Consider the following 15,211-nt stretch of genomic DNA (forward strand, 5'->3'; position numbering starts at 1 on the left):
CAAATCTGTTTAGCATCAAATCCGTGGGTACATTTTACAAATACATTTCTAGTGACAGAGTCACCTGAGTTGAGTTGTCAAGCTGGTTCTGTTATCCTCTAAACTTTGTACTCATGGTTCTTTCAAGTTTATTCAAGGATACTAGGAACCTTCCCACGAAGAGGGTCAGGAAGGGAACACGAGGTCCTCTGGGGGTAAAACGAGATCTGTAAAGCAGGCATTCCACTCGTGACTTCACCTCAGCAGGCTGGGTGTTGCTTTAAATTCCCTGAAACTGCCATACAGCTGATCATCACACAACAGGAATGTGACAGTGTCTTGGATTAAAGATGTGTGAGGGGCGACAGTGTGTATGCATTGTAGACCATTTGATTTGTTGACACCACACAGTATTTTTTAAGCACTTCACCATATTTTTTCCCCAAGTCACACATTTCGTGTTAGCCAGGACTGCCAGCTTCATAGCCCATGATTCTTGAGACCAGCTATCCACCATCAAATTTCAACTAGTTTCCACTGGAAGGAAGTAACATGAAACTGAGGAGCGGTTTCTAGTTTGAGAGTCAGCACATCTGAAAGGGGAAGCTGAACGCTGATCATGATTAAATAAGTACTTTATTTGTAAGTAAGCCTGAACAGGACTCAGCAGTATCTAATTTAGGTCCCACGGGTACAACAGTGAAATTAAAAAATGAGATTCAGCTTGTACTGCAAGATACCTCCATCTCAGCCTTTTAAACTGTGATGACTTCAGGCCTCCCCACACACCCCAAAAAACTTCAAAGTGCATCCAAGAACCAGGTTACCATATTACATGGTGTAGACACTGAAATATGAAAACATGATAAATATATTGTGATTAATAACTCAGTTTATTAGCTGGTTTAATAAAGTAAAACTTTACAGTGAAGATAGTGGTAGACATACAGCTTTGTAAAAGCTTTTCTATGGTATGCTTACAAAATGACAGACGTGGGTGAAAACATCCTCCACCGTGACAATCCAAGGAACAGGTGTCCTTCCTGTGAGTGAAGGGGACACTGCAGACAGGCTGTGTTAAAGCCATGTTAGCTTCTGGAGACCCTGGAGAGCCTACTTTGAAACTGTACTAGGGTAGCTTCTAAACATCATTGGTCTTAAATTTAGTAACACAAAAATTCCACTTCATCAGCTATTTTAACATTTCAAAGGAGAATTCTCTAGCTACGAGGGCACTCACTCCAGTTCCACCTGCCCCTTTTGATGCCTCTTCATTCTCGAGTAGGGACTTATTGTATCATCCGTCACAAAATCATACAGTACTTTTATCCAGGAGTTGTAGTGGGGTAGGTTGTCGTAGTATTCAGCTGCGATTTTCCTCACCTAGAAGGGAAAAGTCACAGCAAGATGAGCAACAGGTGTTCCTGAGGCCTGTTAAAGATTACAGAGAACATTTCACGAAAACACTCAAAAGGGAGACCATGAGACCTTTCTCCCCACCACTCAAAAAGGTGGAAAAAAAATTTTTTTCCTCAGGAATTCTAAACAAAAAGCAATATGGATTTCAGTAGTTAAATACACTCGAACCCGCTAGCGTTACTGACTCCTATCAAGCTTTGAGAGCCTAATGTCTGGTTTATTTGTAAAATCTGGCACTTGGACTCTTTACCAAGTACATGCAATTCAATTAATTTGGTATTTCTTAAGCAGCACAACATTCTGTGTAGGTGGCACTGTAAGATGTGAAGGTAACACCTCAGCCCTGTCCTCAAGGAGCTTGCAGACACTAATGAATTACTGTGGAAGGCACGTATCAAGTGCACCATCCACAGGGGTGACACCTGGGACCACAGACCTTCAAAATGCTTATATAAAGAGGATCTACAGGTCACACGATGTACCTCAAGCGCAGCCACCACCCGTCTGTCAGCGGAGGTTTGTGTGTTGCTATGCTGCTGAACAAGTCTCAGTGAAGCTTCCGGACCAAGATGGGCTAGGAAAAAAGGTCTGGTGACCTACTTCCAAAAATCAGCCATCAAAATCCTATGGATCACAGAGGTCCGATCCTGTTGTGCGTGGGGTCGCCATGAGTAAGGGACTCAACAGCAGGTAACGGCAAACAGACCACACACAGACAAACTGGATCACAGTCCACACTGAATTATGTTAATGCCAGCAGCAACCTATTAACAGCTAGCGCAGACATTATCTTTCCCAGAAACAGTAAAATGACAGGGCCAAATTAGATCCTGAATAAGCATTTTGAGTCAAAGCAATATACTCCATAAGACTAAAAATATATAATAAATCATAATATAAAAACAAACAAACAAGTTTACCATTTATAAGCATAAGCCCTAAGGTAAAAATCAATAAATTCCTTAATACCAGGAGTTAGAAAACCTGGGGAACTTATATGCCACGTGTCCAATCTGATTAAATACAGACGTAAGTACCTGGACATCTTGCTTCCCACAGTAGTAAGCTGCCTACTTTTCTGTTTATGAGCAAACAGAAAAACACACACTCTCAAGTGTTTTCTGAACAGCAGAGCTCAATTTAAAAAAAGGTAAAGTATTAAAACTCCTGTTACTGTGATGAAAATGTCCTAAAACTGACTCTGGCAATGGCTGCACCACCCTGTGGATATACTAAAAACCACTGAGGCTGTATACTTCAAGTGGGTGAAGAATATCTCAGGAAAGCCCTTCAAACCAAACCAAACCTTGTGAACGCATATCTATGAACTAACTTAGTACCAGGTATACTGAGGAAAACAAGGCAAGATACTCCTTGGAACACACTGTAGGAAATGGAGGCCTAACTAGAGAACGCCGAGGGTATTAGTTAAGCAAAGGAGCAAGAGGACAGGATATGAAGAAATGGAGTGAGAAGTGGACAGTCACTGCTGTATCACGCCCTGAAGTCAGTCAGGTCTGAAAGGAATGACATTTTCAGCTCTGGCACCGTTCAAGAAAATTACAAATAAAGTATGTGGCTCATCTTGGAAAAAAATATTTTGTTCAAAGGGTGACTTTCTCCAAAATCCCTTAAAAAATAAACATAAAAATTCACTTCCCTATTTAGGAAGAAGGCAAAGGCTGCACACTTGCCATCTACTCTTACACTGGCAGATTGACACAAAGTAGCTGCACGCTAGCAGGACATCACACCACAATTCCAGGGATACTTCCTGTTGTGTGGTGTGAGTTTTTCCTCAAACATTTTATTCTGAAAAATGTAAAACTTACAGAAAAGTTCAAAGGGTAGTAAAATGAACACCCATATGCCCTTCCCCTAGGTTCAGTAATTATTAACACTACATCACAGTTTCTCTCTCTATATGTAAGCACCCACAATTTTCATTCCTGAACCTTTTGAAAGATGTAGACATCATGTGACAATTTAGCCCTAATATTTCACCTCTGAATAGTTGAACCTGTATCTCTAACGCCGACACGGTATCACATCATCTAACATACAGTCTGGACTGAAATTTTCCCCATTGACCCGATGTCCCTTATAGCCCTTTTCCGTCCTCATTGGAGGATGCAATCTAGGATCATGTTACATGTAGTTGTCAAGCTGTGCACGAGTTTTTAAACAGCCAACATTGAAAAACTTAAGAGGAAACACAAGCACCATACATAGCCTCCACTAGCCTGAGCCCAGAAGAACTAGACGGTGCTCTTCCAACTGTTCTGACAGGGACCACAATAGAGGGTTCCGGACAAAGCAGGAGCAAAATGTACAAAAAAAAAAAAAAAGACCAGAATTACTGGTTTGACAGACTGGAAGAACCCCTGAGACTATGGCCCCGGGACACCCTTTTAACTGAGAACGGAAAGCACTCCAGAAATTCTCCCTTCAGGCAAAGATTAGATAGGTCTATAAAACGATAACACCCATGAGGAATGTGCTTCTTAGCTCAGTGGAGTACAGGAGACTAAATGGGCAACAGTGGCCCAAAAGCAAAGATGAGACGGCAGGAAGGGACAGGAAAACTGGAGGGATGAAACGGGGAACTGAGGTGCGGAAGGGGAGATGCTGACACATCTTGCGGGGACTGCAACCAATGTCACAAAACAATTTGTGTATAAACTGTTGAATGAGCAACTAATTTGCTCTGTAAAGTTTCACCTAAAGCACAATAAAAAGTAAATAAATGAAGAAAAACTTAAGAGGAAACCTATAAAATTTAATTGGGTGGGTAGGACAGCATAAAATATCTGACCACGGTTCTCTTACATCATAGCTAAAAAAAAGTCAGGAATACTAATATTACATTTCATAGTAATTACCCTTTTTAGAATCATGGTAACAGTTTTTGATAGTAGAATTTTAAAAGCTAGCCATTTTGAGAATGGAACAGCTAATGAGAGAATTTACCAAGAACATAAAGAAGTTAGGAAAGTGGTCATTTTGGAGAGGATGAAAGGAGGAAGGTCAAAATGTCTTCTTTCATCTACTCTACAAAGAGTGCACTAAACATCTACTGTCAAAGGAAGCAGACAGAGCCCCTGCCCTCAGCAAGTCTGTAGGATTGGAAACTGATGTTCATTTATTTTTATTTTATTGTACTTTAGATGAAGGTTTACAGGACAAACTAGTTTCTCATTAAACAGTTAGTACACATATTGTTTTATGACATTGGTTAACAACCCCCCGACATGTCAACACTCTCCCTTCTCAACCCTGGGCTCTCTATTACCGGCTTTCCTGTTCCGTCCTCCCTTTTAGTCCTTGCTCCTGGGCTGGTGCTCCCCTTTAGTCTCATTTTGTTTTATACGCTGTCCAGTCTTTGGCTGAAGAGTGAACCTCAGGAGTGACTTCCTTACTGAGCTGAAAGGGTGTCCCAGGGCCATACTCTCAGGGTTTCTCTAGTCTCTGTCAGGCCAGCAAGTCTTTTTGAGTTAGAATTCTGTTCTACATTCTTCTCCAGCTCTGTCCAGGATCCTCTATTGTGATCCCTGTCAGAGCAGTCAGTGGTGGTAGCAGTGGTAGGTGTGGTCCATCAGTCCTTTGGACTAATCTTTCCCTTGTGTCTTTAGTTTTCTTCATTCTCCCTTGCTCCCGAAGGGGTAAGACCAGTGGAGTATCCTACATGGCCGCTCACAGGCTTCTAAGACCCCATATGCTACTCACCAAAGTAGAACGTAAAACGTGAGGTTCATTTATTTTTAAGCAGATTAATTTTGCAGGACATCTGTATTTCATAATAAACCACCATACAAGCCTCAGCTAAGCCCACTCAGTGTAACGGTGAGGGAGGTTACATAAACTTTTGCGTATTTCAGAGGGATATGGTTTTCTGTTTCTGAATTGCTTTACAAGGTAGCAATTTTACAGCTCCTTCAACGTTTTTAAACCCTAAGAGTAACCACTAGGCCCAGGAATCCAGGAGTGAACACTTTGTAAAATTAAGTTGAGAAACTCAGGATTTACACTCCTGTGAAACCCTGGTGGCATAGTGGTTAAGTGCTACGGCTGCTAACCAAAAGGTCTGCGGTTCAGATCTGCCAGGTGCTCCTTGGACACTTGACGGGGCACTTCTACTCTGTTCTATAGGGTCGCTATGAGTCGGAATCGACTCGACGGCAGTGGGGTTTTTTTTTTTATGCTTTTGACGAGCAGCCTAGACTGACAAGATATACTAGACTCTTTTTAAAATAACCAAGTCAAAGTCAAGACTAATTCTAATTGTAGGACCCTCAGAAATTAGAATAACGTACCAAATCACGTACTTACCAGTGGAAGGTTTTTGCCGGGAATGTTAGGGAAGTCATGATGTTCATTATGATAACCTACGTTGAAGGTAAGTAAATTCAGAGGCCCATAATACGAGTAAGTTTCGTGTCCCTTTAAGAACATGTAATGTTCGGCTATAAAATGTCCAGAAATTGGGTGCAAACCCAGACCCAGTAAAGATGCTGCCAACATGTAGACTAAAGATTTAATGCCCAAAAAGTAGTAAATTAAAATGTCAAAACTAATCTGGGCTACAGTATTGATAATCTCCAGATAAGAAATTGGTTTGGGGTTGATGAATAGAGGTCGAAAAGCATAAAACAGAGGCTGAAGAATAACCCATACAAGCTTTCGGAAAGTGGTACAGAAAAACCAGCCCTCAAAATCGGTAGGGATATCCACATCGATGCCGTCCGCTCCGAGGTACCGATGATGATCCATGTGGTATCTCTTAAAGGAGATGGAATAGGGAACACCGATAGGAAGATTGGCAAATATTCCAAACCAGCGATTCCACATAGCTTTGCAGTGGCCAAAGGCACTATTATGGGAAACCTCATGAATTGCCAAAGTCATCGAATGATTAATGCAGCTGCCAAAGACATGTGCCCAAAATAGGACCCACTTCCAGTCCAAGTCTTTTACTAAGTAAAGCGCAACCAACTGGGTGAGAACCATCACAGTTATAATCCATATCAGGTTGGAATCAGGTTTCATCAAGGATTTTATCTCTGGGTACTTTGCTGTAAAGAAAAAGAAAAACCAATCAGGAACTGAGAAAAGTACACACTGTTTCAGCAATTCTAATTAAATTAATACTTAAATGTCACTTTTTTTCCTTTTTCCAAGTCATCACATTCCACCTACTAGTTAGAGACTTACGCGAAGGAGTGGTTTTAGCAGTGAAGTTGCCAATACCATATAACACTCTGAGAATTCATGAAGGAAAAATTAGCCTCCAAACCTAGGAGTCTCCATATTAACAGAAGGATAAGCACAAAAGAGCCAAAGATTTCACATTATCCAATTCCCTTTGTGTGGGTATGCTAGGTTTTTTTTTTTTTTAATTGCAGTGAAAATGTGTACAACAAAACATACACCAATTTGACAATTTCTTCGTGTGTAATTCAGTGACACCAATCATATTCTCCAAGTTCTGCGACCACTCTCTATCCCTGTCTACGTCATTCCACCACCAGTCCCCATTTGACCACTAACAATTCTTTTGTATATGAAATATGTACGTTTTCCAATGCTGCAATCATAATGGGTATTCTATTTTACATTCTACTACACATCTGATAAGCACATTATATACTTAGATTTTCTACCATGCTTTAATTAATCACTTCCAGTTGCCAGGTCTTCTAACCATTCCCTATTTTTTAGAGATGTTAGATTTCTAAAATTTTTTTGCCATTTATAGATAATCTTGTTTTCTTTTGTGGAATAATGTCCTTAGGATAATTTCCAAAGAACTTTAATGATTTACAATGCCACTGTCCTTATTTACTTTGCTTTAGAATTTCAGCATTAACTAATTCGTATTAGACTGGCTGTGTTGAATCTACAAACACATTTTCAAATACTATGGAAAAGGACACTAACAAAAGCTTTGCATTTCATGGGAGGTCCTCTCATGGCAAAATGCAGACTTTTCTCTGCAAACCACTGTCTCTGGGAAGAAGAAAAGGGCATGAAGTACAGACATAATCAATGTCTTTGGTTTTATGTGTTGTCCAGGATGGCAACAGGGAGAACCACCTTTTTTTTGAGACTTAGAATGCGCTTAGGAAGATAAAGGGAAAAGGGCAGCTTCATCCTCTTTTCTCTAAGTGTGGGAAAAGACTAGCATAGATGTAAAAAAAAAAGTTTAAAATGCAAGACAGGAAGTTATTTAAGTCCAGTTTTACATACAAGAAACAAGGGTAGTGTTAATTCAAGTAAGTAATTCCCTCTAGTTTCTTTCCTTTCCTTTTTCTCTCTCCACTTTCTAAGTTCTAATCTTTGAAGGTATAACTCATTTTATCAATGTTAATAATTTTGTAGGCAATAGACAAAAAAAAAAAAAACCCTATAGGATCAGAATTCATCTGCAGTCATGCATTGCTTAACGTCCACCACGTTCTGTGACACAGGACATTATACGAAAACTATTATATACGGGCAGTCCCTGGGTTCCCCCGCTGCTCGGCCTGCCTAAGGAGCACCATCAGCCAGGCCAGCAGGCCCCTACCACCAGCTGCCTGGTGGGCAAAGCCCTAGAGGTGTGGCCACTGGATACAGGAGGCTGGCCTTGCTGAGTGTGCGGCTCACGAGGCTGTGCTGGCAGCCGGATGGGGACTCGGCACACACCCAGGCTTAGTGCCAGGGGTGCACGGAAAGGTGGCCACGGCGTCTGGGGGGGAGTGGGTGTGTAGCTGCCAGGAGTGCAGCTGGTGGTGGCAGCCCTGGCTGCCACTACCCTGTTGATGTGGCCACTTCCTGATCATGTGCAGGCCCTGTTACCTGGAGCCAGGAGCCCACGAGAGCTCCAGGCCTGGCCAGCGCCCACGGCAGGCGCAGAGATAGGCGCTGCTGCCCTGCGTGGGGAGTGAACGGCTGCACAGCTGCTGGGCAGGTGAATGATGCCAGGAGCAGAAGGAGGAGGAGGAGGTGCTGTGAGCATTGAGATGTGCCCTGGAGCCCTGCTGCTCATTCACTCTGGGGGCTTGGGGTCTTTAAAACCATTAGGGGGAAATAATAAACAAAAGGAGAGCTGGTTTCCCTTTTTAAAAAAAAAAAAAACCATACGGGCCCTTCGATGTGTATGTGGTTGGGCAATGCCCAAACAGATGTTCTGTTGGGCATGACTATACAACTAATCCTTCTAGTATAAACCAAGAGTCCAAACAGCCATTCATTAATAGAGCATTTCTGAGCAGTTTATTGGTGGATGAGCAATAATTCCTTCATATTAATACAGTCGTGGCACTGAACGTCCACAACACATTCCGTGAAACAGGACGTAACGTGATTTGGACGTTGTGCAAACACGCCTGCATCACAAGCAGTAGCACTCACTGATTTTCCACCTTCGTGTTGTTTAATAATCTTTTTTCACTTCCATATCGACACTTCTTTCCCTCTTGCGGCTGCAAGTTTCTCAATGGAAATTTCAAACATCCGCTCCCCTCAAATGTTCCATTTTCACCTCTGTTCCCCTTTTCAGAGTATGAAGTCATGAAACCAACAACTGCACAAATTTCCTCCAGTTTCCTCACCTACATCCTAAACCTCAACTCCTCTCATCTTCTCAGGAGTAATTTCCACTGTAAGAGAGAGACTAGAAAACAGCAGATACCAGGATACCCATGGACACTACGTCAGTAAATGTAACATATATTTTTTCATACTGCTTGACTGTTCACCAGCATCTGAAAGTGCATATCCAAAAAACTCACAAATCTCCACCTATCATTCTGACTCCTCAGGCTTTGACATGTTTGACTACCTCTATTTATTCTGGAATGGGACCCCGGACGTATACGCAGCTGGACATTGCCCAAACGGATGTTATGTGGCACATGACTATATGTGTTATTTCTATGTTTAGATGGAGCTCCGGCGTCTTCACCTTATATAAAACTTAACTAAACTGACAGAGCTGACAAAGGGTAGAAAATACACATTTTGTAGTAAGTATAAGTAAAATCAAGGAACTTATATAACAGAAACTGTCTCATGAAGTCATCTTTAAATAACAGTTTAGCTCCATTAATAATGTTTACCTTAAGCACTGCACTCTTTTAAAGAATTATCTATATGAGATCAAATTGACAACAATAACTCTAAAGCACAGATGGGAACTTTATGGGGCAGAGAGTCTAAGTTAATGGTGATAAAGCCATATGAGTAGAGATAATGAGAACGGTAACACAACGTGAAGGATGTAACCAATATCACTAAACTGTACATGTAGGTATTGTTGAATGGTTGGTTGTATGTTTTGCTGTATTTTCACCAAATTGGAAAACAAACAAACATATTCACAGTCCCCTTAAACAAACCAATTTGCCCAAGTAATTTTGTAGGCTCCGAATTTTTGCAAAGCTGTAATAATGTATAAACATCAATACTACAACGGTGCCAAGACAATTAAATGGGGAAACAATAGTTTGTTTGTTTTAAACAAATGGTGCAGGAACAAGTGGAGCCACACGCCAAAGAATGAAGTTGGATCCCTACCTCACACCATATATGAAAATTAACTCATAATGCATCATAGGCCTAACTGTAAAACCTAAAGTGATAAAACTCTTAGAAGAGAACATAGGAGTAAATCTTTGTGACCTCTGTGATCTCTTAGTGTACCAAAAGCACAAGCAACAAAAGAAAATAATAAATTCAACTTCATCAAAAATTTTTGTGTTGCAGATAATATCGAGTAAAAGACAACCCACAAAATGGAAAAAAAGTCTGCAAATCATGCATCTGATAAGGGACTTATATTCAGAAGATATACAGAACTATTATGACTCAATAATAAAAACACAAATAGCCCAATTAGAAAATGGACAAAAGATCAGAATAGATACTTCTCTAAAAGATATGCAAATAGCTGATAAGCACATGAAAAGATGCTCAACAACATCAGTCATTAGGGCAGTGCAAACTGAAAACATTATGAGATGCCACTTCCTGCCCAGTAGGATGACTATAATAAAAAAAGACAGACCACACAATAAGGATATGGAAAAACTGGAATCCTGATACAACTGTTGGAGGGAAAGCATGGAGAGCAGTTTGGAATTTTATTTTCCCTTAAATATATAAGTTACACATGGAAAATAATCATACTTTCATTGACAAATAGGTAGTCCTCTTCCTTTCCAGAGGCCCTGGTGGTGCAGTGTTTAAGAGCTCTGGCGTGCCACAGCTGCTAACCAGAAGGTAGGCAGTTGAAATCCACCAGCTGCTCCTTGGAAATCCCATGGAGCAGTTGCATTCTGTCCCACAGGGTTGCTATGAGTCAGAATTGATTCAATGGCAATGGTTTTTTTTCCCTTTCCAAATTAAAATTGTTCAGTGATAATAAGCTCAAGGAAAAAAAAAGGCTCCGTGTTGAGATAAGCACCAATAAGCACCTTTTTCCTTCCTTGATTTTCTGAATATTAAATACGCAGCTAAGTTCTAGCATTCAGGAGTCTGTTTTTACAAGGATGGACATCAAATTATTCATATGCAATATACTGATGAGACATAGAAAACATGCCTCACATGCTATCTCACATCAAGTTATGTACAAATGATTTTCAAAACACATCCTAGTGGAGGTGAAGTGGTATCTCATTTGATTTGATTTACATTTCCATAATGACTAATGACATGGAGCATCTTTTCATGTGCTTATTGGCCATTTGTAAATCTGCTTTGGAGAAATAGCTGTTCAAATCCTTTGCCCATTTTTTAACTGGGTTATTTGCCTTTTTGTTGTTGAGTTGTAGGAATTCTTTATATAGTCTAGATATTAGACCCTTACTGGATATATGGTTCCCAAATATTTCCTCCCATTCCATGGGCTGTTTCTTCTCTTTCTTGATAAAGTCCTTGATGAACAAAAGTTTCTAATTTTGATGAAGTCCAATTTTATTTCCTTTTGTTGTTTGTGACTGTAGCATCCTATCTAAGAATCCATTGTCAAAAACAAGGTCTTGAAGCTTTTTCCCTAATGTTTTCTTCTGAGAGTTTTATGGTTTTAGCTTTTATACTTAGGTTATTGATCTATTTTGAGTTAACCTTTGTACCCCGTGTGAGGTACGGGTCCAACGTCATTTTTTGCATCTGGCTACACACGGGGTTGCCATGAGTCAGAATCAACTATATGGCAAATAACAACAACTACATTCCAGTTGCCCCAGCACTATTTGTTGAAGAGACTATTCTTTCCCCATCGAATGGATTTGTCACCCTTTGCAGAAAACCAACTGGTCATAGATGTATCAAATAAATGCTTATTAAATGAACTTTTAACATGAAGTCTAAACGTAAATTTACAGTTCACAGATGGTGGATGTTAAACATATCCATTTTGTACTATGCCTCTCTGCCTGCTCAAAAGCTCAAAGAAATGCCAGAAATAATCTCATCATTTTAAAGTGCAAACAAATCCCCAGAATCTTATCTTTCCTAAGGTTATTCCATCTCCTACCCTTGAAACAGAACCCTAAGCAGTAGTTACACCTGGAAAATGATCGTATTTTCAGTGAGAAATACATAGTCCTCTTCCTTTCCAGGAGCACTGGTGGTGCAATGGTTAAGAGCTACGGCGTGCTACAGCTGCTAACCAAAAGGTAGGCAGTTCAAATCCGCCAGCCGCTCCTTGGAAATCCTACAGAGCAGTTCCACTCTGTCCTATAGGGTCTCTATGAGTCAGAATCAACTCAAGGGCAATGTTTTGTTTTTTTTTTTTTCCTTTCCAAATTAAAATGGTTCAGTGATAATAAGTTCATGGGGGAAAAAAAAAAGGTTCCATATTGAGATAAGCACCAATAAGCACCTTTTTACTTCCTTGATCTTATGAATATTAACTATATAGCTAAGTTCTAGTATTCAGGAGTCTGTTTTTACAAGGATGGACATCAAATTATTCTTATACAATATACTGAGACACAGATAACATGCATCACATGCTATCTCACATCAAGTATATACAAGTGATTTGCAAAACATGTTTTAATTAAGGAATAACGGCATCCAAGAAACCAAAGTAACTTAAAGGGCTACCCTTAATAAGCAACTATAAAGGTCCAAGCTCCCAATTTACTGATTCTATTTTTTAAAACCCCTTTGAATGATCTAGTAGCTTCTATCTTTGAAACCATGAAATGTTTAAGTTTAGATAACCCTGCAAAAATCAGGGCAAATGGGTGATGAGAAGAAAAACTAGGGAAATGCTGGTATGAGGAAGAATTTCTCAATCACCCCACCACTCACTGGATTCCCTGATTTTTGAAGCAAAAGCTCCAGTATTTACTCATTAGCTTTTACCTCATCTTTGATATAGGGGTAATTCCGAGCTAGGTGAGTTACTGGGAGGATTAAATTGGATGTTTGTAAAGCACTTTAACACAATGCCTGGTGTATCATTAAGAGTAACCTGGGAGAGATAAGAGAACTCTCTGTAACTCAAGTCCCAGGTCGCCAAGTGCCTTACACCTCTAGATAAAGTAGGCCCAGTCAGGTACTTGGTTTTTTCAGTTAGGCACTGCAAAGGGCACGTCAGGGGACAAACAAGCTAAATTTGGCAAGTCGTTTAACCTCTTCCATATTCCATTGTTTCATCCCCCAAACCGGGATTGATGAAAAATACATATGAATCTGCCCTTCTTGCGTCCCAGGCTTGTTGCAAGGATCGAATAAGACAACTGGCAGTGACTGCGCCAGGCACCCAGTCCGTGAACCCAGCCGGTCCGAGAAGCCCCTGGAGCCACACGACATGGGTAGGGTACCAGCCCCTTCCCCGGGGCCTGGGCAGGGACCACCGTCACCAGCATGGCTTGTTGACTGTGACAATGTGAGCGTGGCTGGAGTGTAGACCTCCGGATCCCCCAACACCCGGGCCGGGACCACACCCTGCCGCGCAAACATTCGCACCCTGGGCTCGCTCGGGCACCCTCCTTGCCCGGGCCTGATCCGGAGAAGGAGGAGGAGGAAAGGGCGCCTACCCCAGGGCAGAGGAATCCTCACAAAAGAGGATCTACCAGCCGGGGTGGGGGTGGGGGTGGGGGTGGGGGTGGGGTGGGGGTGGGGCGACCTCGACTCAAGCCTGCGCCCAAGCCGCCCGCGGGGTCCGGAGGGGGCGCCCGCGCCCGGGGACGCGCCTGCGCCTCTCCGCGGAAGGGCCGCTGCGGTGCGCGGACACCATCTCTCCCGGGCCGGGCCCGAGCTCGGGAGCCGGCCCGCACCTCCCTCGGCCTCTCCCGCGCGGGCAGCCGGGGCGGTGGCGGCACGCGGCGGAGCCGGCTTGTAACGGGCCTCCGGCGCCCCCGGCCGCGCAGGGTCCGCGGCGGAGAGCGCGCCCCGGCGGCGGGAGGCCGCGCGCGCAGATAACGGCGCGCCGGGCCGGACCTCACCCAGGATCTCCCGGCGCCGATCGGCGTGCGGCTGGTCGGTGTAGACCCACTCGAAGTCCTCCCGCGAAACGCGGTTCCCCATGGCGGCGGCGGCGGCGGCGGGCCCGCTCCCGGCTCTCGCTCCGCCCGGCTCCTCCGGCCTCGGCTCCTGCCAGGCGACGGCGGCAGCTGCTCCCCGGCTCGTGTCAGCCGGCGGCGGCGGAGTGGCCGAGGAGGCGGAGCCCGGGCGGAGCCCCAGACCCCGCCCCGGCCGAGCGTGACGCTGCGGGCGCCAAGGGGCGGCCGCCGGGGGTCGAGCCTTGGCCGCCCTTTGGGGCTCCGGCGCCGGGCGGGAGTCGGCGGCTCGGGGTCGCGGCCTTCCGAGGACCTACGACTCGGCCACCAGTCGGGATGCCGAGCTCCTGCGGGTCCCGGCTCCGTCCGGGCTGTCCGTGTCCGGTGCCCATGCCAGTGCCGGGGGAAAGGATGAAAAAGGAAGGGAAGGTGTCAAGTTAGATAAGCTGCCATTTAGGGCCTCGTGGGAAGGCTGAAGCTGGGCCAAGTCACGAGGACCCTTCGCCATTCCAAAAACTAAACCAAGCCCACTGCCGTCGAGTGGGTTCTGACACATAGCGACCTTATAGGACAGAGTAGAACTGCCCATGGGGTTTCCAAGGCTGTAAATCTTCATGAAAGCAGACTGCCATGTCTCCTTCCCTGGTAGGTTTCAAATCTTTCCGTTAGCAGCCGAGCACTTTAACCACTGCGCCACCAGGACTCCTTCTTTGGCAACTGGCCCAAGTTTTGTTTACTTAATTTTAAAAAACGAATTACTCACGTGAGCCCTTTTTTGGCCGCCTTCTGGAAATAATAGCTCAGGCTGCGTCTTCCAGGAAAAAATGCAGAACGTGCAGCAATTACAAGCTAAAAAAAAAAAAAAAAGAACACTCCTGTTGAGAAAGGAAAAGATGACATGGAACTCCATGTTGTTGTTTTGCCTGAATTATTCTGGCGTGACCACTTCTCTCACCAGATGATTGCTCAGCCTTGCGTCTGACTGTCACAGAAGTTGGCTAAGCCACAACCTCTTCCTGAAAGAGGGGGCGTTTTGTTTCAAAATTCATTACCACTTCTCCATCAAAAAAGAAACTTTGGCTAAGATTACAAAAAGAAAGACAACCACACATGAAGTACCTCCTGGTAAAAGAACACAGCACCACCAAAAAAGCCCTGAATCTGATCGAGCCCCTGGATCTGACGACTAATATGCAGAAAATGGAAAGGACGTGTTAATCTGTACCACAGGGACCCAATCAGCAAGATCCCTGTGGGAAACTCTGGAGGACAAAAACCTGGGTTCTTTAACAAATAAAAAGCAATGGGGAGAAAAG

General features: G+C 43.4%; 1 protein-coding gene across 2 annotated transcripts; it reads right to left on the reverse strand.

Annotated features, from left to right (window-relative positions):
- Nucleotides 1-853: 853 nt before the first annotated feature.
- Nucleotides 854-14,733, reverse strand: DEGS1 (delta 4-desaturase, sphingolipid 1). 2 transcript variants are annotated; one of them, XM_010591079.3, is made up of 3 exons: nt 14,659-14,733; nt 5,728-6,470; nt 854-1,362 (listed from the first exon to the last, which is right to left on the reverse strand). In XM_010591079.3, the coding sequence occupies exons 2-3, from the start codon at nt 6,442-6,444 to the stop codon at nt 1,216-1,218; spliced, it is 864 nt and encodes a 287-aa protein (XP_010589381.1). In that variant the 5' UTR covers nt 6,445-6,470; nt 14,659-14,733; the 3' UTR covers nt 854-1,215. The 2 variants fall into 2 exon arrangements, with proteins under 2 accessions (XP_010589381.1, XP_064132919.1); XM_064276849.1 differs by lacking the exon at nt 14,659-14,733 and adding an exon at nt 13,842-13,975.
- Between the last annotated feature and the right edge of the window lie 478 nt (nt 14,734-15,211).

This window comes from Loxodonta africana, chromosome 25, assembly GCF_030014295.1.
Source record: "Loxodonta africana isolate mLoxAfr1 chromosome 25, mLoxAfr1.hap2, whole genome shotgun sequence".
Classification (NCBI taxonomy): domain Eukaryota; kingdom Metazoa; phylum Chordata; class Mammalia; order Proboscidea; family Elephantidae; genus Loxodonta; species Loxodonta africana.

Excerpts from the sequence above, each read along its gene's own strand:
- DEGS1 (XM_064276849.1), bottom strand. The coding sequence starts at position 13,923 with ATGGGGAACCGCGTTTCGCGGGAGGACTTCGAGTGGGTCTACACCGAC. Across the intron at positions 6,471-13,841 it reads TCGGCGCCGGGAGATCCTGG|CAAAGTACCCAGAGATAAAA; the intron begins GTGAGGTCCGGC and ends TTTTCTTTACAG. Across the intron at positions 1,363-5,727 it reads CCGGCAAAAACCTTCCACTG|GTGAGGAAAATCGCAGCTGA; the intron begins GTAAGTACGTGA and ends TTTCCCTTCTAG.